Source organism: Anopheles gambiae, chromosome 2 (genome assembly GCF_943734735.2).
Source record: "Anopheles gambiae chromosome 2, idAnoGambNW_F1_1, whole genome shotgun sequence".
Lineage (NCBI taxonomy): Eukaryota > Metazoa > Arthropoda > Insecta > Diptera > Culicidae > Anopheles > Anopheles gambiae.
This window is the reverse complement of record NC_064601.1, coordinates 117,918,866-117,941,251: the sequence shown is the minus strand read 5'-3', so window position 1 is coordinate 117,941,251 and position 22,386 is coordinate 117,918,866. Positions and strand designations below refer to the sequence as shown.

Below are 22,386 nucleotides of genomic sequence, written 5' to 3'. Positions count from 1 at the left end.
ATTGGCCAGAAACAGGAAATGGTCAACATGTGCCTCGTACCTATTTGTACAAATGTTAACAATCGCTATACTTGTGTGGGGCGGTATAACACAAGCGATAAGGAAGCGATAAGGTCGAATGTTAGGTAAGTAATTGAATCGAAATAACATTCACGTGATTTTTGGCAACGTGAAGGTCCTTCAAAAATTTAATATTGTAGCAGTAAAAAATGACCGGATAAAATATGCTTGCTTGAAACCATATTTCCTTCCTGAAACAAAAACAGTTAACGCATACCGCCGCTGTTGATTCGCTGCCACTTTTGAAAAGCATGTGCACCGCCAACACCAAGTAGATGCATGTTATTGAATATTTAATGCCAAAAGGTCAGAAGTTATCAGTTCTGAACGGTACGCCCAAATAGTGTTGCCGTCTCTTCCTTGCTCAAAAGCACTCACTTAATCTGTGACGCTACTTACGCGATTGTCCGGTATGACTTTATTCAACACATCTTCAGCAAATGATCCTCACGACCGGAGCTGCTACCTGCAGTGATTTCTCAGTCGTAGTAAACACGTAGGACGGAACGAGAGTGTGTCGAATTTCCTATTTGCTCTAACGCAAACATGAAGATCTTTTCGAATTTTTAAATACAGTGCCGAGATTTTTCGACCAGTGGAGTTAAAGTTTCTGTGATATCGATACATAGTGAACACCGTCAAACATGTCTTCTGTGAACATTCCAAAAAAGTCTCACTTTGAGGCAAAGGTGCTGTTACGCAGTACCTCGTTTCAGAAGTTGTGCTCTATACCGTACAATTTCAAAATAGAAGGTGAATTTAAGACCATCTTCCTTATCTTCATCAAAATGTTGAATATAAATTTAATTTAATATATTTTTGGCCTTCCACCAGCAATTCAATCGTATAAGGAACACATCAAAACAGTCATAAAACTGCTGAAGATTGCAACGCGAGCTTATGTGATTTCGATTTATTTAAAATGTATGACTACCATCCTCTTCAACGAATACATCTTTAAACTATGTGCCCAACTGCAGGTATTGTGGAAGGTGTTGATTTTTTTTCTTCTCCAATTTAAATCACTTTCATTATCCAACGCAGGGTTACTATCCAGCTGCAGGAGGTGATATTTTGGAAGCATCGACAACCGTCACTCCGAATATTGCAAATATTCGACACAGCATAAAGACAAATATTACAAATTCGCAAAAGCCAACCATCTTAAACTTGATAATACTTTATAAAAAAGCTATTCTCACTATCCTGACCTACACCTGCATTCTATATATTGCACTACAAATAATTTCTTTGCTAACCGTCCTTTGGTGGTCCTCGAACATACCGTTTGGCCTTGTGTTTCTTATGCTGGATTTGAGCTACATGGGTTTCATTATGTCTAAGGTATGATTTTAATGCACTCCTCCCAATTGGTTAAAATGGACAGTATCGTAAGTTTTACAACGTATTTTATATTTTTTACAGATTGCATTGTGCTGACCTTATGAGCCATATTCATGGTCTTACCAGCAGTACTGTTTAATACACAACGCATATACTTGCAAAAGCAGAATAATTCTTAAAGCTACGATTCCTCCAAAGTCAACGACATTTTGATAAGAAAACTATCCTACCGAGAACCATTGGCTAGAAAAAGAACATGCGTCTCTGCAACATCATTTCTGCCATACGAAACGTAAAGTGAACCGCAAATTCGTCAATCAATCTACCGAAAACAGTAGTGGAAAGACAGTAGTCTCTTTTGTTAGTTTTTCCCGTATACCAACAACAATCACCACCCGCCGTACCACCCTCAACACAGTAGTAAAATGTATAAGCGACGGATGGGAAAAGGAAAATTTGAGTAAATAAAGCGCTTATACCTTACACAGAAAGCCTCTGGAACTTTTATCGAAATAGCATATCCTTTGGTAAACGCCGCACTTTCTCTCGTTCTCTCTTTCTTTCTTTCTCTCTATTTCTTACATTCTCTCTCGCTCACTAGGTTTCAGGGATCAAAACAAACTACCTACGCTCACGAGAGCCGATTGTAGGGGTTTTCCGAAATTTTACAAAATACCGCATTGATATGCTTATTTCTTTCGTTCCTAGTGAGCATCATGTTTTGCTTATAGTAACTTGCATTTTATTATCGACTATAAAGTAACACCTGCTTCATTAAAATGTAACCTATTACACAATAAGAATTGGGGAAAATATTTATGGAGCTATTGCAAAGCAGATTGCGGCATTGGAAAATTCAAAGTGAAAACCCCTGTATAGAAATGACGTTTGTGAAGCCGCATTTAACTACTTTATTTTCAGTTAGTTTATGCAGACATTTAGGCGAAGTTGCACGCGTCCGTGTAGTGTCATAGTTCCCGCATGTCCGGCCCGCGCGGCACCTGCCTCTGCACAAGGATACGCTCAATTTCGTGCTACATTTGTACATTTTTTACACCTATTCAACGCTTAGTGATTACAGAACGGAGGTTCAAAAATAAACGAGTGCGAGTGCTGTGCGTTTCCGCAGTTCATCGTGGTACGGCAATATTCGAAAGCACCACAAAATTATACATTTCCGTAAGCACAATTACATTTATTCGACGCAAAGGATAACAAGTGATAGTACCGGCGTATGCTTTTGTGTGTCCTAATACTTTATGGAAATTCTCAGAGTACAGAATTTTACAATTCACGAGAGTTCATATCCGCCTCGGTTTTGTTAATACCAATCTACGCTTATAAAAGCTCCTGACTCGTGAGCCTTCTCTTTACACTATTTCATTATGAAGCGTTATAATTGAGTGCACAAAAAAAATCCGCATAGCAGAGGGGACGTGCAGTGCAGATTAATAGCATGAACAAAAAAGGTCTGACCCAGGCCAAGAATATCGATGACGTCACAGAGATAGCGAGAAATTGTAAAATATCGTTCCGAAAAGCGTCAGTGCAGTTTATTTAGTAAACTCAATAAATTAAAATTATATTAAACAGAATGTTGTGTAGGGGAAGAAGTTGGTGAAAAGTGTCACAAGAGTTCGTCATGCAAAAGGAGGGACCCTTTTCAGGAGCATTTTGTTCCTTTTTTGTTTTGCTATGGCAGAGAGCTGAAAAACTGCTATCACAGAAGTGCGCAAAAGCGTGTAGTGTCACCGTTCCCTAAAAATGAAGTAAGGCATTGAATAGTTATCAACACAAAGCGTGTTATGGACATCTGCAGTGCTTACTACATGAGTATATAAGCAATTATGTATTCCATTCGTGAGAGCGTGAATGAACGTAAAATACAGCCATGAAAGTGATACCTGGCGTGGAGGCTCGAGCAGCATTTGCTACGATATCGAGTATATGGCACATCATGCGGTTCCACTTTTCGAGGAGCGAGAACATTTCCAAAAGGATACTTTGTACGGCATCATAGAAATCGTACCATTGATTTGACGATGTGCAAATAGTTGTCCTATTTAGCGTTTCAGTTCATGTACTAGTTCTTGAACGCAAGGCAGTGAAAAGTGTTTATTTGTTGTTTGTATACAACGATCAGTTATTTTGTTGCATTTTCCCACCGTCTACATGTATTTATTCAGATCTATTTATTTATTGTCATGCAATCAGCTCACCACTTTCAAAACGATTTGCATTTGGTGTTATTTTTGTCGTTGTTTTTATTGTCTATTTGCCCCTTTGTTCCCTTCTTTAGTACTGTTCTTTTTTTCAAACTTGGTTGCGTTTCGCTACCCGTACTCGGGCGGTAATAGTGGTGCGAATTATTAAAATCAATAAAATAAAAATAAAGCAAATGAACCTTACCCCAGGGATAGTTGTTTGCACACCTTTAGAATTAAAGCTGCCTTTGGAACTGCGCTTACCTTACACAAGCAACTCGTTACACACAGCATAGAGATTTTGTTAACAAAAGATTCATTTTTATTTGAACTATTATCAAATATTCAATTCCCATCGATGTTGTTTGTTGCGAATCAAAATTATGTTTCAAATCTATCAATCCACAACATTGCCATAAGCAAAAAAACAATACAAGTGCATACACTCATACTGATTATTGTTCTAATAACTATTGTTGTTTGCAGCCTGAAATGTGAAGTGATACTGTACAGCATACTTGAATGAGAATAGCAGTAAATTTAATTAATGTGATATCAATCAATTCGACACGATTGATTGTTTTCAATAGTAGCGCAATTAAAATATTATTGATGCACAATGCCAGTACGCAGAGGACACGTTGCTCCCAAAACAACGCTTATCGAGACAATTATTCGAAAATTTGATACACACAGTAAGTATTATTGCTAAATACTAAAAACCGTACATTGTATTTCACAAATATTTCTGCTTCATTTTCTTACTGCATAATGACTCACATTACTAGTCTTTTTGTGGCGTATGCTAATAGTTGTTCTACATACTAGCTACTTTCGCTGCAGCGATCGAATTCTAGAGCTTGAATTATCGTTTCTACTTGCAGATCGAAGTTTTTTAGTAGCGAACGCACAACCAGAATCATGCCACATTATCTTCTGTTCCGATGGATTCTGCAAAATGACGGGATTTACCAGGGCGGAAGTGATGCAGCGATCAGCCTGCACCGACTTCCTGCAGGGCCAAATGACCTCCGTCGGTGTCATGGACTCTATAAAGGAAGCACTAAGAAAAGGCGAAGAAAAACATTTTGAAATTCTTTACTACCGAAAAGATGGTAAGTATTTGTGCTTTTAACAATCATTTCGCAATTTTCCGATTAGCAAGTATATTATCTTGTTTGGTATCGGTCAATCCTAACGGAAAAGTTATTTATCGTCTTTTTAATATTATTATACATATAATAACAACAATTGGCTGGTCTCATGGTACAGTTGTCATCCAGTACGACAAAAAAAAACATGCCCGTCATGGGTTCAAGCCCTGAATGGACCGTGCCCTCATACGCAGGGACTGACTATCCAGCTATGTAATAAATAAATCACTGAAAGCCAAGCCCATTAGTGCTGCAGGCCGTGGCCAACAACGGTTGTTAAGCCAAAGAAGAAGAAGAAGAAGAAGAAGAATAACAACAATATGATTTTTAATTATTAGAACTTTTTTCATCGTATTCAACTTACGACATTTTTAATCACCAAAGTTTTTATCCACTCCACTGTAAACTGTGTAAGCAAACAAATCGAAAATACAGTGAATATAAATAGCTCACTCCGATTTAATTTACCTGCATATGAGATTGCCCGTAAAAATTTCAAATACATGAAATACGGGTGAAATTTGTTCTAAAACTACATTAATAACAAAATTAGTCTATTACCTACATTATTTCGTTTCTTCCTACTAAAACGTTGAAATCTTTTCACAATAAAATTTCACTCGTGTCCGCATGTATGAATAAATTAATTAAAAAAGATACATGACCAATTCATTCAACAGTTCAATAATCTGTAATCAAAGACCAACTAAAGGACTTTATAAAAGTTCTTGGGAATGCGTTAGATATGTAGCTAGCGAAAACATGCTACATTTTTATTATAAAAATGGGAACTTGACTCGTATGACTTATGCTCCTATAAACGTCATAAATTAAGAAGTTAAAGAGAAATAAGAACATTAAATGTAAACATACTCGACAGTTTATCATAATTTGAATGCCCCGCGTACTCAAATTTTATACGAACGAGTATTTATAAGATTGTTATTTTAGCATAAAAAACGGAAGCTAAAATGATTGAAAACAGAATTTAGCCACAATTATGGCTATGCACAGTGGTAGCTCTCACATAACATTTCAGAATATATTTCCATTGAAATGGTATGCCATTATAGTATATCTTTAAATCGCGCAAATTATGTCGGTTTTTGTAAATATAATAAATCAGCAGTCAATGTATCATGCGATGTGGATATTTCACGAACATTTGGAAAATATGGCAAAAAATTTCGTTCATCTGGCATGCAGTGGGCCCATAGTTTTCTCACGCTTCTATTTATATTTGACCGAACGTCACATTGACTTCTGCGCTCTTGTCCGAATGGTACACCCACTGTTCGTCAACATAAATATGACCCAAGAAGAGAAATTCATTGTCACGAAGAAAAGCTGTATCGATTGGTAAAAATGAAACCAATTCAAATCAACGCACAACTTTTATAAGAGTTCTAAAGTTCCTATGGCTCGAAAAATTCGTTTGCGTTGGTGTACATAGAAAACGGGATAGAACAGTGAATCACACAAGAACCTGCCGTTGACAGTATCATCACAATTGTTCTTGTTTACTTTTCATTCCAACCTAACTGATAAGCGAGAACAAAAAAAAGAAGCTGGCTACGCGTTAATCTATACTGCTGCAATGAGTAGTGTTTACTCATCCTCCACTATCTCGACTGGTGATCAAGAAGAAAGTAGTGTATCCAGAGACAGAGGTATTAGCCGAGCGCAAAACGTACAATTCGATGATACGATGAGACCCATACGCCCTTACGTTTCGAGCCAGCGAACCAGAAGCAACAGTGACATGGCGGTGGAAACAAAGGAACCAACTGACGACGAGGGCATCGTTGAGTCTCCCGTACTGCAGGATGCCCGCATCAACGAGATGGAAGAACGATTGAGGCGGAAGTTGCAGTTTTTCTTCATGAATCCAATCGAAAAATGGGAAGCGAAGCGACGTTTCCCTTACAAGTTTGTGGTTCAAGTTATCAAAATAGTGCTCGTAACGCTGCAACTGTGTCTTTTTGCGCATTCCCGATACACGCACGTGAACTACACATGGGACAACACGGTCACCTTTTCACACCTCTTCCTCCGCGGCTGGGATATCACGATGGAGGTCAACAACTATCCACCCGAGACGGGCCCGCTATCGGTGTACATGATCGATGAGTTCTTCAAAACGATTGATTACGCTGCAGCAGGATACGCCAACCTTCCTCAGGCGATCGGGCCCTACTCCTTCCCAACCGAGGACAATACGATGGCACCCATGCGATTGTGTCTGTACCGGTACAAGGATGGTACTATCTTTGGATTTAACGAAAGCTACGTATTTAACCCGGAAATTGACACACTGTGCGTGGATCTGTATCAGAACGTGACCACAAACGGGAGCCAGGCGTACCTGCACGATAAAGATATTCATATCAACTTCTCGGCGTTAGTAAAGGCGGAATTGAAATTTGCCATCAAAACTGTTAATTTCAAGGCGGCGGGGCCAATAACAGCTCCCGATTGCTATCGTTTCGATATAATGATTTTCTTCAACAACCAAGACCACGATGGCCAAATGGTACTTCGGCTGGAAGCAGAACCTACACGGTTGGTTTGCCACGGCGATGTAGAGTTTATCAAAAACTCACAAATAGACGACGCACTGCGCAGCTTGTTGAACATTCTAGTGATCGTGATATGTCTGGTTTCGTTTGCTCTCTGTGCACGTGCCATTTTTCGTGCCCAGATTTTGCGGCTGACTACTTGTGATTTTTTCAAGCAAGCCTATGGCAAGGATCTTAGCTGCGAAGGCAAATGGGAGTTCGTCAACATGTGGTACATCATGATCGTATTCAACGACATACTGCTTATTATTGGATCGGCACTTAAGGAGCAGATTGAAAGGAAGCACTTTATTGCAGACGACTGGAACGTTTGCTCCCTGCTTTTGGGCGTGGGCAACTCGTTAGTTTGGTTCGGTGTTTTGCGTTACCTTGGATTCTTCAAAACGTACAATGTCGTCATACTAACACTGAAGAAGGCTGCACCTAAAATTAGCCGATTTTTGCTCTGTGCTCTTTTAATCTATGCTGGCTTCACCTTCTGTGGATGGCTGGTGCTTGGACCGTACCACATTAAGTTTCGTTCGCTTTCTACCACCTCCGAGTGTCTGTTCGCTCTTATCAACGGTGACGATATGTTTGCAACCTTCTCGATCATGTCGGAAAAATCATTGATGCTGTGGTGGTTTTGCCGAATCTATCTGTACTCCTTTACCAGCCTCTATATATATGTGGTATTATCTTTGTTCATATCCGTCATTATGGACGCGTACGATACGATCAAGAAGTATTACAAGGATGGTTTCCCGCAGTCCGATCTTCGACTGTTTGTTGGACCGATCAGTCCTAATGACTTCTCTAGCGGTGTTTTCCGGGAGCACGAAGAATTCGATCTGGAGAACATGTCGTTTTTCGATGTGGTAAAACGCATATTTTGTTTTTCCACCAGGACCAACGGCCCAACGGGCTACACATCATTATTACCAAAGGCTTCTTCTTCAAGCTATGTCAACAATTAGCCAATTTCAAATCTCTTCAGTATCGTTGTTCATTAATTTGTTATGAAGTATGCAATAAATTTTAAAAAGCCATAAAAAATACACCTGACTATTTGTTCCACTATCTTTAATGAAAGAAAGGTAGGGGTAGGGGGTAGGGGTTTTCGAGCATGCAAGAAGTGCAGTAATTTTATGTTTGACCCTGATTTCTTTTCTACAATTATGCCACTGCATGTTTCAGTGAAAGCAACAAAGGTTTGGAACTTTGCGCGTTTTCTTTGTGTCATTGCATTTATGTAGACTGAAAGTAATAAACTTTTTATCCTAATAAAATAACCGGCACGGTGAATCACTCAATTGGTCATTTATTCGCTCATCAGTAATCAAATATTGAACAACTTTTCTTAAATAAGATACACGCTAGGGTGAATGAACGAAAATGATAAATAACGTTTAAGGCTGTTTATCACTTTTGTTTCCATATCTTAGGTACGAAGTTTCTATGCTCGGAAGTAATTGCTCCAATCCGCTCGGAAGTCGATGATATCTCTCTATTCATCATAAACTTTGAGGATCTATCAAATCCATCTAACCCAGAGCCGATCGAACAAGTTAAACTAAGCAAATGTAAGTACGATTGTTGTATCGCTTTTGGCATTGACACTGCACCATTAGAATCTGTATTACTCGTTGCAGTTGACAAAGCGAGAGCTAGTTTTCGACAATCATTTAGAATCGGTCACATAGCCCTTCGTGATCGAGGTCTACGTCTGGCAGGATATCTGACCCCTCCCTCCGATGCCACACAAGATGAGGACGAGATTATTGCACCGAAACATCACATCGAGAGGTACGTACCTATCATCACCTATCATGCTCGTTGTTTAATGTGATCCTACTGTAAGACGTGCTCGTTTCCTTTTGCAGCAGTCCTGCTAACAAGAATACAGTCCTCAAAGTGGAAGCCAACATTTGGGCACCCATGTCAACGCCTGCCCTGACAAGAACAAAGGAGCTGGACTGTCTCCCACATGATATCGATACACTCAGCGGACCAGGAGAGATTGTTATAACGGCTCCCGATGTACGAGGAATGAAACCTCGTTTTGTGAAAATGGGCCGAAAACCCGATTCATTCCCTGTTCTGTTTTAAACCCTTTCAGATAACGCAAACAACGAGAGATGAAAGCAAGGAACAAAGTACGAAAGATATGAAGCCAGAATTTGTGCAAACTAAGAGCTTAGATTTTGAAGCGCAATTAAAACGTAAGTGCGTTTTACTTACACATTCAAATCTTCCATTCACCCTTTTTTCGCATTTTCTACTCTCTCCCATTCCTGTGTCTCTTCTTCTTCTTTTTCTTGCTCATTATCTATCTCTCTTTCTGTCCATCTTCCTTTCTCCCTCCCTCTCTCCTTCCGTTTCTCTCTATTTCTATCACAATGCTCACAATGAGATTTTCTAATCTTTATGTTGCTTTCCCTATCAGAACTCTTTCCTTTCCGTTCGAAATGGTTAAACTCCACTTATTTAAAAAAATCACATTCTTTTCGAACAAATGAACGTTACATCATGTCTAAACTAAATTTGTTGATACTAAAAGGCGGGATATTGCTAGAGTGCATATCAGACATGTTTTGCTGCTGGCTTGAACATTGACGCTTCGTAGCATCGAAATGCTAAGCCGCATTTTTGTTATAAATGATAATTGATCAAATATATTTGTTGTTGATATTCTTTGTTGAAAGTGGATTGTCTGCTCTAGCAGCTTCTTATACTACCGGGTTCAACTACACCATTGCCATTGCACTTTCTTCAACCTGGACAAAAAAAAATGCATTAAATTATTCAGATATGACTTGATCTATTATTCTTTTTAGGTTAACATTCCTTGTATTAATGCACCTTCTATACCGTAGCTAACGAGGGTGCGGGAACCTAAATGGGACATTGATTACAATGGCTGCCCATTTCTTTGTGGATTTTTTCATACAAACCTAACGTTTTGGTTACTTTGTAGATGTGGAAAGCGCAAAGCTAATTCGCTGTTACGAAAATACACATTTCCAAACAAGCCGTGGATTCGTAGAAAAACGTGCCCATACGGTAGATGATTTCATGAGAGGTAAACCCACATTTTCTGTATGAATCTGCAACACTTCCTGCGTATAAGAAAATTAGAACAAAACATCATTTCCACATTTTTACAACTGATCTCTACAGCTCTGGCACCCATAATAAGCTCGACACATTTTTATTATGCAAAAAATCTGCATAAAGATGATACAGATACCACCTGCAACGTGCAACAATATTCTGACAATCTTGCGTACATTTCTCAACAGTTGCTTGTAGGCATCATTTGAAACATTATTTGCGGCGAGCAGACCAGAATAGGTCATCAAGCGCATACCAACCAGCTCCCGTTTATGCTTTTAGGTCAATGCACCTTCTTCGCTAGCAGTTTAAACTCTCGTTGCTTTTGCGAAGAACGCAAAAAGCCTTTGGCAATTGAAAAGCACTTCGCGACAGCCCGCGAATGTTAACAAAACAGGAAGCACGAGCCAACATTTTTCTTCTTTACACTGTCGCGATGTACAGCACAAAATTAGAACCGATACTCGATTGACAATTAGATTTTTTTTGCAAATCCTCTTTTAACTCTCTCTGCTCTCTATATCTCTCTCTTTCTCTGTCTCTCCATATATCTATCCCTATATATGTCTCTTTCATTCTCTATCTCTCTATCTACCCTAATTTTACCATCTATTTTCGCTTTCCATTGCTCCGCCAATCCTACCACCGACATATGCTGCTTACTAGATAAGATGTAAATCAAGATGCAGCTGTCAATTAATTGATGCCATTAATATTGCATTTTTTACGCATTGTTCACGTGTTTTGTAGATAATTTAATAAAACAAATACTATTTAATCATCACTACAAACATGTCAAACCACATATATCATGCTGTATATCTAATATTCATCCAACCGTCGTCTTAATGTTAGGACAACCACATTCAACCTTTCATTGTTCTTAACTGCATGCCTTTTGCTATATTGTAGAAAGTACACTACTACAACAAATTCACTTAATTTTGTTGAGCTTTCCACTTCTTGTTTTGTTTTTTTTTTGGTTTTGTTTTTGTTTTATTATTTCCACTTAACGTTTTTCGAATCAAACTCTGCTATTTTCAGCTGCAAAATAATATTACTATTTGTAAAAGCTTCATATGGAGGGTATATTTGCTATTGTTGAAAATTTTCATTATTTTAGTTTGCTGGCTGAAACTGTATAATATTCAATCAAGAATCAACTTTTTTTATTGTTGCTGAACATTCGCCATCCCACGAGGTGAGTAACGGTTCCGATCACAATATTTGTTATGCCTGCGTAAAACAACAACACGTGTTCCCGTAATACCTGTGTCCATATGCGCCTCCGTTTATTCATTTCCTCGCCGTCTCTGTCTACAAGCTTTAAATGTTCTTTCCTATCTCAACATTCTCCTCTTCTCTCTGTCTCTCGCTCTTGCTTTGTATGGTTATTTGTGAGATACGCTTTCGGGTTACTAGGACAAAAACAGTGTGTTTTCTGTTTGTTCATTCGTAATATAACAATAGCCCGTTGTTCCCTGTAATGTATATGTTGTATGCTTTCGAGGGCCATTAAATCAACCAAACTATACTAGATAAGCCACACAAGATTGGCTGATTGAAATAGTGAAAGTACACTGCAAACGATAAACTAAATGGTTCGCTTTGCTTTGTAAGGAAAGCTTACGCACCCCTGTGTTTTAATGATTTGGTTTCAATTTGCCTGTATTAATAAACACTCACGAAGTCCTATGGAGGAATGAATATAATGCAGTAGATTCCAAAATAAATGCAAGCATATCCCGCTCGTCGCAGTTCATGGATCCATCAGCTGATATTTTCCGGGACACTGAAATACTCCGAAATGCAATTAAATTCAGCATTTACACACATCGTCGATAATTGATCAACCGTATGTGATATTATCTAACCGCGTAATGCGGGATATGGCTGTATATAATAATAATATTATTGCCAAACACTTGAATTCACACTGTAAAATAGAAAATGCATGTGAAAAAAGCACCATCCATGTAGAATTTGTTGAATGGTTGTTGTTCGAGCAGTTCGATCAAGAGTAGATCATCCCGTTTCATCCATACGCCTGGCCTGTATATGTTCGTTTGATCGTTAGCTATGTGGTAATGCGGCGCTGTCGTTCATTATTATACGCTGCAGTTTGGCATAGCAAAAGTAGTGTGTACACACTGTTACAACACGAAACTTACTAAATTTTCCTTCGATTGGATTATTTATTATTCGCTGAGCGTAAGTGCGTTCTGACAGCAAACTAATCGAAATATTCTTTGCGTGTGTGTCCCTTTCGCCAACACAGGTCCCGTAAATCATAATGCACGATTGTACTTTCCCTACGTCTCATCAGAAAGCGACCTGCAGCGGTACAAAACAGTCCCCGTGAAGCAAGCTACGGCAGCTCAGGATGCGAGGACCAGTTCATCACTTTCAAATGTGCCTTCAGACTCGCTCAAAGCTAAGGTACCTGTTCACTTTATTGCCCAATGGACTTGGCTTTTGCCGGACTTGCCGCTTTCTATGTTTTTATTCACTTCAAAAATTATTTATAAAACGCAGGACAATGGCTCTGGCAAATATTTCCAAGGTACAAGGCAGACCATTAACATGGGAGAGAAGGTGGCTCAGGTAAGAAGACACGACCTTCTGTGTCAATGTGTCGACACTGTTTGCAACGTTTTCGAATAAGAATCTATCCGTCCTGTGCATGTGCATGCACGCTGCTATGCTCTTATCTTGCATCGTACTGCTTGAAAGAAAAAGTAACGCTATTTATTAGCCACAACTGCTTCTCTGTGCAGATGCTTCAATTGCCTGTCCGTCTGCTTCTCTGCCTGCTGCTTTCCGCTTCTTGCTCTATATCTGTGATGCTTGGTGTGCTTTCATCACCTGTTATGCTTGATTGCACGGGCTGTTCTGTTTGATTATGTAAAATCATTATTAGGAGCTCGAGATCGTACCGAATTCGTTTGCCAGAGAGCAATGTGAGTGACTGCGGGTGTTTGGGCTATTCCCCTTCATTCTAAAAAAGGAAAATAAAGGTACGCTCCTTTCCCTACTCGCCCCTAAACGCCTTCTCCATGAGTATTAGGGAGCATAGCACGGGAGATACAGCGCGGGCCACACTCATTTCTGTCCATCACACCTGTTATGCTCTCTCGTTGGCAGTTGTTTGTCTACTACGCGCTATACACACCGGATCCGCTAGCCGGATGTCCTTTTCACTCTACGCACCCGCAAACGCCAATCACACCGACGGTAGGTAGAGTGAGTTGCTGCTTTGCATGTCTGTGTGCTCCGTTCTAGCAACACCGTCAAACACTAGGCGCCCCCATTCACGGGAGTGTATGCGGGTGTGTGTGTGTGTGTCTGTGTTCCTGAGTCCCTGTATGAATGTATGTTTCACATGTATAGAGATTTAGCTCACCACGCCGCGTAGAGAAGACGCTGCGTTTCGTTGAGCACGCGCCAGTGAGAGAACGAATCATGTTTCTTGGAACGAACCCATTCCACGATGCTATCTCACGCCACCCTCTCATGCCGAGCCTTCCCCGCCCTACAAGCTAGACGCGTAAAGGTGTGTGTAGGTGGAAGGACACGAATATCTTCGACTCCCTCTTCAAATCCAAGTGCAAAAAGGACTATTCCCGACAGCGCCTGCCACTAGTGGAAGTTAAGCCTTCGAAACGCGTGGTAGGTGTCGCAGTCGCACCATAATATCGGTATCCCGCTAGTCTGTAGTACCAGAGCGAAACCGTGCTTGAATGGTAGGAGAGAGTGTGAAAGTAGCGGATACACTTTTTCCCTAGCCTGTTGGGAATCCGTTTCCTCGCAATTCACGTTCGTATCCCGAGTGCCCATTCTATTCGAAGCAGCATACATATCGAAAAACATAATTATATAATATTGTTGCCTATCGGTATCTAGTTTCCCGTAGATATGTTGTTTCTGCTAACATTCATACATACAAAAAAATCAGTACATTGTGTCTCGTGTTCAGCCATCCAAGTGCCCTCAATTGAAGCTCTCGACGATAGCATTGTACAGTAGTAGTAACAGCCTAATAATAGTTCGTGTGTTGGCAGAAGCTTTCCGTCACTGGATTTTGGTGGTTTGGTGTGATTAGTGTGCAGTATACGCCTACTTGTCGATATTCGTGAAGTGAATTATACGTTACTGTTACAAACATACTGCCTGCCTTGCACACCGTTTTCATACATATTGAACCTTTATGGCCTCTTGAACAGGTCCTTCTTACCGTAACTAGTGACACTGTTCAGCTGGCGCGAAGGACGCGCGATGGAAGAGTGAGTGGCACACCATCAACAGAGTGCAAGATAAATTATGTTGACAACATCATGTCCGAGGCAAGTTTGCGGGCTAATTCGTGCGTCGAACTGTCCGAAATACGCAAACTGGACAGCTTGCTGAGGCAGTGCGAAACGCTCAGCTACGATGATCTGTCCTCGGGTAGCAATGGTGAACGGGAGCTAGAGGACTATATGGAACAGAGAAAGCACGTCCGAAGGCGCCGCAATTCCTCTGGGAACTGTATTTTTACGCCACCCATCAACAAGTCTACTCTATCGATGCTCTCAAGCCTGAACATTCTCAACGGCGCGCGAAGGATAATGGGCGCGATGAACGGGCCGGGCGGGCTGAAGCCGGGTACCAATAATGATGATTGCTGGCTTCTATCGCAGAAGTCTTTCACCACGAAAAGTTGCTCAAATCTTCCTAAAGGGATGTGCTTTCATCCGTCGGCCGGATTGGGGCCGATCGGTAAACCGCTACACCAGCAGCCAGTGGACAACTTGTGCAGCCTTTCCGAGACTATACTTTCCAACTTACGCAAAGCTGCTCATGCCGTGCATGTGAAACCAGCTAACCGAGAAACTTGCGGATGTTCTACCAGTAGCCCGATCCCAAACCCACCGAATACGCTACAACTACCGATAGGCGTCCCAGCAACAGTGGAGCAAAGCTGTGAAGACAGTGGAAAAAGTGTGCATCGCAAGAATCAATGTCTCGCTCCAGACGAAGACAATCGGATCGTAAACATCATCGAAACGCCCAACATAGTGCCGATTTCTATGAAGAGTCTCAACAGTGCCCTATCCGAACGGCTGTGCTACACGACGAAAGCACAGAAGTCCTTTGACAATAAGTCGGACAAATCGTTACTTTCGCAGGCCAACAGCGTAAAGTCGCGGTCCAAGTTCTCGCCGCTATCGCGCAAGGTTTCACATAAGACCAACAGTTTCGACACGGAGCCTACCGAGGGCGCGAAGGAGTCTCTACTCGGGCACAAGTTCGAAAAAATACTCCCCGAGCCGGTGGAAACAGTAAGTTCTCAGCATGCTTTTTCCGATCAATGCATTAGCCAAGTAGAACTTTCTAGGTGTAACGAATAGTGACGTACATTATTCCCAACTGTTTATGCTCATTACATATTCCCGTCGAGTCGTCGAGCTAGAAACGGTGAATGTAAAAATATGCTGTACTCTGCTGTGAAAATCATGCCATAAAGATGGAAATCGCTTCCGAAGGTAGCGTACAATATTCTCGTAGCTGTAGGTATTGCTGGCTCGATGGAGTAATTATTGAACTTCTTTGGGACAGGTCACGACTTCCATTTCAATCCCTTCGCTTAGTACGCCCGTAAATATTAAAACACGCCGTGCTCGCTCATGATACGTTCCGGAGAGGTCATAAATATTTCCTAAACTAGTTAGGTGCGACTGCTGGTTGGTAGGCTGCACAGGTTGTCCTAATTATATTTACGTCCAATAATTCCCAGTTGTATCGTAACCGGTTGCTTTGATTAATACAAACCATCTGTTCGTGAACGTGGCAGGTGACACATGATGTGCTCACTACTTTTGACAGCCAGTCCCATCCATCTAGTTTCCGCTCTTCTACGTTTTCACCCGTATACGTAGCTTTTACGGCGATCATTTGCCAATTGAAAAATAAATAATTTTAGCGTTTGTTCTTTATGTGCCTCGAAATACCCCGTGTGATGATTCCTAAAACCCTCCCCCCCCCCCCCCCCCCCCCCCCCCTGGCTGCATTCGAGCTGTCGCCGCAGGGATTCCCAGAGATATTTTCTGTGTTTTTTGTCCTACCTAGATGAGAGGATAGAGCAAACAACAAAACACACATACGTACAATACACTCTCATTCATCCATTTCACATACACATCCTTCGCTGTGCATTGGGCAACGGTAAACAAATACATAGAAGTGCGCCTTGGCAATACCGTCACGAGTTGGCCCCGGTTTCGGGAGAGGACGTATCCCAGTTCCGGAGACTGAGCGCTGCCAAAGGATACACGTTGTGTCGATTGCACACACATCTAAAGCCACGCGGATCTCGCGCAAACCATGGAGGGATGTTTCTCCCAGGACCACGATGAGTTTTAGTGGAGAGCGAGAATCGTTAGCGCGAGGACGCGAATTTTACAATGAGTCGTCCCGCAGTGTTAGACAATTGCGGCGATGTGAAGCTAGTTCAGTAAAAAAAATACTCGTGTAGTATAGTAAAGTACGGAAATCTAACCTATTCACGTGTTCACTCAAGCAATATCGGATACTGTCGCGTTAATGTCGGTTTCGGTTTGTCACATAAAGTGTTAGGAGCTTTCCAATCGCTGCTAGAAAGCCCAACATATCTGACCGTCCCATTTAGAAATATTGCGCATCTTCAATGAAACATGATGAGAATGGTTAAAACCGAAGACGACAAAGACACACGACGATAACAACATAAAATCTATATCCCACTACTTTTGAAATCGCGTGTGTAATTGAGAAATCAATAATCATTCACTCTTCGCCGAAGTGTAACTTGCTCCGACCGCATTATCTACAACATATTTTTCTACAGTGCCGTCCTCTGAACGTCCCTAGTAGTGTTTCAATATTGAGGCGGAACGGAAACGGCACAGTTCAATACGCGAGAGCTCCCACCCGAGCATCCACACCAACGCATGCAAAGAAAATTTTACGTTTCTACGAATCCTAGGATCAAGCGTTGGAACTATAGCTCCAGTAAACTCGGAGTGAAAGCGCCGAAGCGCGCGCCCTTATGTATGTGTGTGTGTGTTTGTGTATGTTCGTGCGTTAGTTTATGTGTGTGGAAGTGTGGGAGGATGAGATGCAGAGCATAGGAGAGCGATGTATTTCGTAGTAGTGTGTAGAAAATTCTCTCTCGCAACATGAACACATGCATCAGGTACTATTGTACAAACCTGAACAGAACAAAAACGAACAACACTTTGACCGTTTGCAATAGGGTGGATGTTCACGTTTTCCGTACCCTGTTTCGTGACATTCTTTGCGGCTGTGAATTGCCAAATTGAGGCGAATTGGTTCATTTTAACCAATTCCGATTGTGGTGTTATTGGTGTTAGTGATACACTACTAAACACGACACTTTGTCGTGAGGTCAGTTGCCTGTCACTCCCATACTGTGTGGCAACAATGCAACATAGTTGAGGAGTGAATACAAAAAGAAACAACAAAGAAGTTACACTTAGGTGCGTGCGCTTTTTGCGCCTTCTACTCAAGAAACCGGTCCAAGCACAAGGAAGCATATATGAATAAGGTTTACACCGAAGAAAGGAAAATCAAACGATCGTTATCATCGTGTGTCATGAAGATGAATAGAGCACACAGTCAGGATCAAACCAACATACCGCTTATAGTAACGACGAACGAGATCGGAGCTAAGCCGAGCTCATCGACCGCGACTAGCCTAGACTCTGCGTTTAAAACCAAATCCTGCCGTAGCTTTGTGCGCCAATCGAAGCTAAGCCATGAACATCGCAACAAATCTGTTCCCCAAAATTTACAGGTCTGTGTAAACTTCACAGCAATACTGCAGTTATCGAAAATGGGAAGCATCCATGTTTGGAAGCTTCCATCGACCGCTGTTAAACAAAAATGTCTCTTTGATGTCCTTCTTCTCATTGACATGCTATGTTTATTCCTTTGCTTCGCTGTAACATCTCAGGCGCAAGAAAAATGGTCCAGTGTTCGGCTCAGTTCGGATTCGAAGAAAAATCAGATCAAAATTGAAAACCATATATCCACCCACTCCAATTTGAACCTCAATGGGCTCAGTGGCGACAAAGCTAATTTGGGAAAAGAGGTAATTATATCATTCTGCTCATGCTCCAGTTCCAATCCCGCTTATCCTGCTCTTTCCGCGCGTATCAAGCCGTTTAGCAGTATCAGCAAGCATTTTCCAGCGCTACATACGTTTGCCCAATCAACCTTCCGCCACCTCCCACCCACCCTGTCTCATGTGCGAACCTCATGTACATGTACGAACATTTCATGGCCGTTTGAGTAGTTTTTGCTATTAATCCGCTACCCTGCTTATCAACGAGCACGCAACAGCTATGGCATGGCCGCGCTAGACTTTCGTGAGCATGCCGCGGACACATCAGCGTTAGAGCTCGTGTGTATCGAACAGTTAAAACGCTCCCCTTTCTTTTGCTGCACTTTTAGCCTTATAGCATTAAAATATTGGTAGAAATGTTTGATCATGTTTACGTAACTTCACCGTTTCCGAAACTCCTCTCTCTCCCTCGGCAGTCATCGCGAGGCTAGAACTAAAGCACAGGAACAATGAGCGTGTGTACGATTTGGTGCAGCTGCTAGCTAGCATGATGATCGAGAGCTTTGTGAATCAATATTTCAATTCTATTTCCATATCAAATCCCACGCGAACCGCCACCGGCGACCGGTTAATGCGGATTGCGAACGAAGCCGGAAGAAGATGGAGAAACCCTTGACTTTGCTGTTAATTACACTCGGAACGTTGTTTTTTTCTCTCTTCTCTTTCCGGGTCGCCTCAATGGTGCGTACTTGCAGGTTCTATCACTGGGAGCTGACGTCCTGCCGGAGTACAAACTGCAGAGTCCTCGTGTTCACAAATGGACAATACTGCACTACTCACCCTTCAAAGCAGTCTGGGATTGGATAATCCTGTTGTTAGTTATGTACACAGCAATATTTACACCGTATGTGGCCGCATTTCTGCTCAGCGAGCCGGACTATAATCAGCGAAAGAATCGAAAATATGCAGATGATCCAATTGTGATAATTGATTTAATAGGTAAACCACCACCAAACCAATCCTTCACTCACACAAACATGCAATACTAACTATTCGCTCGCACTATGTACCTCTATTTACAGTTGACGTAACCTTCGTTGTTGATATACTGATTAACTTCCGAACCACGTTCGTAAACGGGCAGGACGAGGTAGTATCCCACCCGGGACGAATCGCCGTTCACTATTTGAGCGGATGGTTTCTGATAGATCTGGTAGCAGCCATACCCTTCGACCTGCTTCTCGTGGGAAGTGACACAGATGAGGTAAATTGGTTATGAACTTTAGGGTTTTTCGTTTTAATATACGCGAATTGGGCCGGTCTGGTGGTACAGTCGTCACTCGTACGACGTAACAACATGCCCGTCATGGGTTCAAGTCTCGAATAGACCGTGCCCCCATACGTAGGACTGACTATCCTGCTATGGTAACAACAAGTCACTGAAAGCCAAGCTCACTTCACTAGTGGGTGGTACAGGCAGGCCTTGACCGACAGCGGTTGTTGTGCCAAAGAAGAAGAAGAATACGCGAATTATACATCGTACGGTACTATACTAATGAGCATCTTTGTGTGCTGCACAACTTCCAATTAGCAAAATTAGTTCCCCAGTCCAGGGAAGTCGTGGTCGATGATGTTGAGAGACACACTATGATAACAATTATGATAGTACGATAAATATGATTATTAGGCAACATTCGAAACCGGCATATATTTCGCTGCACGGCTCTTTTTAGGCAAAGACCCAAGTCTAAAAAAGGCGTACGAACTTAAAGCATTTTGCGATATTGTTTTCTGCTCTATCTTCAACATAAGACAGAATGTCTTCAACAAGACAACACGCATGAAACGGATTTCGCGGCGATGGATGGTACGAATGGATCCTGTGTGATTGATTCGAGTGTTGATTACACGAAAAATTCTTGTTTCTCTTACAAAGACTGTTCATACACAATTGTTGTTTTTATTCCTTAATTGCTTCAAAATCCTTAATAAACCCCCTCGACAAAAACGATATCATTGATTTGTCCAATGAAGTTGCAGGTTACGAAAACAGGATAAAAAAAAAAACAAATCTAAACACCCGATGATGAACAGTAATTTGAGGTGAAATATATCAAACCAAACGCCATACAAACCCAACTCACTTCCTGTGTTTCGGCATTGTTATGTTTATTTTGTTCACCTTCTTTCTACATCCCTAATTTATCATAAGACAGGATCATATTGATACAGACATGTTTTACCTTAAGTAATGTCTCTGTTTTAACTTTCCTACCAAAACTAGCTAGTTTAGCCTTCTGAACAGGTCTCGCATTTTTTGTTATACTGTACTGTTAATTCTTTTTGTGAATATGCCCTCTGTATATTGTCTATCGTTCGTAACCACAAATCATCTTCAAACATTAGTTACAAACGTAATACATGCACTTATAACTTCTTCTCAAATAGGAATCAATTACAATACTATTAGATTCATTAATATTTCCACTCGCTTATACTTTTTCCCAATTTGCACTGTAATTATTAGTTCCTTTTTGTTTCATAATGGTTTATACTCAACTCATTCATCACTATTAGCTCAATCTCTAGCAATGGCCAATTCCACTTTAATTGCGTTTTACTAATTAATCTTGCTAAATTATTAAAGTAAAATTCTTCGTTCCTTTTTACTCTCCGTGGAACTAATGTGGTGTTGACATGAATTTAAGTCGAAACGAACCTGATGTTTTCTTCAATACTGTTATACGGCCAAAAATTATCTATAGCATCAGTTCAAACAGTTCAAACAATCTTAACAACAAAGGTTTATTAGAAAAGGCCACATCTCAATATACATCTCGTGAGGTTCATACTTGTTGTTAATTGTTTAATCAGCACAATGATCAGGTTAAAATAGCTTCATTTTAATTTATTTTTCTTTTTTTATGACCTCGTTTCATCTACTAAGTAATACTATGTAATACCTAGAAATGTACCAAGAATATCAATTGCAACAGAAATTTTATGTTTAAACAAATGATTATCGAAGCTTGCTAGCCTAACTTTGAGCAATGATTGCCCGAAAAGTAGTATTGTTCTACATTGTTTAGCTGCTGCTGGTGAAAATCAACTTTAAATCAATCAGTGACTTCTGGTATGCATTGTTTACCTGAATTTGGTACAAAACACGCGCTCAGTTCGATGTTTTGAACCAACACTCAAATAATCGCAACAAAATGAAATATAGTCTCTAATCGTCTTTCATTCTCACATTCACCTATTCCCTAGTAGTGCCAATGTGAATTTAATATAACCTTTAACGCATTAATTGTTATTTTACTGAATGACGCCAGTTTTTGTATTTTACAGCTTGGCTTGGACAAAGATGAGGTATTGCACTCGAGATTTTGGAAGTATAACTATGTCTTTTGTTTATAAACGACATTTAAACCACTTACTAACAAAATATTACTCAGTTCCTCTATAAAGTATTATAATTTTTTTTTTTTGTTTCCCAATCTCTTGTTTTAACAACCTTACCTTCTTCTAACACTGTTCAAAATATATACACACTGAAATGTATACAATTTCACGTTTGAATAATCATAAAGCACCCTTCGAATGAATGCTACTGCCTACAATAATCGAGTTTTTTCTGTAATAATATTAAACTAAATCATCATTTTATTTTAATGCTTCATGAGCGAATACAATTTGGACGACTATTAAAGAAAACTAATTCGACACACACGCACGCGTGTACAAATCATTACTTGTTTTGGACTAACTACTGATCCTATTGTAGTTTTTATGCATTTTTGCCGCCAACACCAGTAGAACCGTTCCATTCAACTTGACAAAATTTGTAT

The 22,386-nt window shown here is 40.7% G+C and overlaps 3 protein-coding genes across 18 annotated transcripts in view; all 3 read left to right on the top strand.

Moving 5' to 3' along the window:
- The first annotated feature begins 441 nt into the window (after positions 1 to 441).
- On the top strand, positions 442 to 1,895 carry LOC1269512 (uncharacterized). Its single transcript, XM_061649941.1, has 3 exons — positions 442 to 813; positions 895 to 1,040; positions 1,105 to 1,895. The coding sequence occupies exons 1-3, from the start codon at positions 705 to 707 to the stop codon at positions 1,408 to 1,410; spliced, it is 561 nt and encodes a 186-aa protein (XP_061505925.1). The 5' UTR covers positions 442 to 704; the 3' UTR covers positions 1,411 to 1,895.
- A 140-nt stretch (positions 1,896 to 2,035) lies between these two features.
- The window catches only part of LOC1269513 (potassium voltage-gated channel subfamily H member 6), a 27,109-nt gene continuing 6,758 nt past the window's right edge, over positions 2,036 to 22,386 (top strand). For 5 of the 16 annotated variants that reach the window (XR_009765426.1, XM_061649919.1, XM_061649910.1 and 2 more), the window contains exons 1-15: positions 2,036 to 2,583; positions 4,095 to 4,303; positions 4,493 to 4,723; positions 8,766 to 8,903; positions 8,973 to 9,126; positions 9,204 to 9,360; positions 9,440 to 9,542; positions 10,298 to 10,402; positions 12,713 to 12,873; positions 12,970 to 13,038; positions 14,658 to 15,755; positions 18,428 to 18,565; positions 19,294 to 19,537; positions 19,621 to 19,802; positions 21,887 to 21,907. Coding sequence is in view for 15 of the 16 variants with exons in the window: in XM_061649919.1 (XP_061505903.1) it covers positions 4,228 to 4,303; positions 4,493 to 4,723; positions 8,766 to 8,903; positions 8,973 to 9,126; positions 9,204 to 9,360; positions 9,440 to 9,542; positions 10,298 to 10,402; positions 12,713 to 12,873; positions 12,970 to 13,038; positions 14,658 to 15,755; positions 18,428 to 18,565; positions 19,294 to 19,537; positions 19,621 to 19,802; positions 21,887 to 21,907 (2,877 nt within the window). In the remaining variant the exon portion in view is untranslated. Of the gene's footprint in view, positions 2,584 to 2,606; positions 2,925 to 2,964; positions 3,174 to 4,094; positions 4,304 to 4,492; positions 4,724 to 8,765; positions 8,904 to 8,972; positions 9,127 to 9,203; positions 9,361 to 9,439; positions 9,543 to 10,297; positions 10,403 to 12,712; positions 12,874 to 12,969; positions 13,039 to 14,657; positions 15,756 to 18,427; positions 18,566 to 19,293; positions 19,538 to 19,620; positions 19,803 to 21,886; positions 21,908 to 22,386 lie in introns of those variants that run through there. The other 11 variants (XM_061649912.1, XM_061649917.1, XM_061649911.1 and 8 more) reach the window with 11 other exon arrangements.
- On the top strand, positions 6,004 to 8,376 carry LOC5667003 (mucolipin-3). Its single transcript, XM_001687803.2, has one exon. The coding sequence runs from the start codon at positions 6,360 to 6,362 to the stop codon at positions 8,295 to 8,297; it is 1,938 nt and encodes a 645-aa protein (XP_001687855.2). The 5' UTR covers positions 6,004 to 6,359; the 3' UTR covers positions 8,298 to 8,376.

What these genes read in the sequence shown, in the direction of transcription:
- LOC5667003 (XM_001687803.2), top strand. Translation starts at nt 6,360, where the DNA reads ATGAGTAGTGTTTACTCATCCTCCACTATCTCGACTGGTGATCAAGAA.
- LOC1269512 (XM_061649941.1), top strand. Translation starts at nt 705, where the DNA reads ATGTCTTCTGTGAACATTCCAAAAAAGTCTCACTTTGAGGCAAAGGTG. An exon ending in GTACAATTTCAAAATAGAAG is followed by an intron (nt 814 to 894) that starts GTGAATTTAAGA and finishes GCCTTCCACCAG; the next exon opens with CAATTCAATCGTATAAGGAA. An exon ending in AACTATGTGCCCAACTGCAG is followed by an intron (nt 1,041 to 1,104) that starts GTATTGTGGAAG and finishes TATCCAACGCAG; the next exon opens with GGTTACTATCCAGCTGCAGG.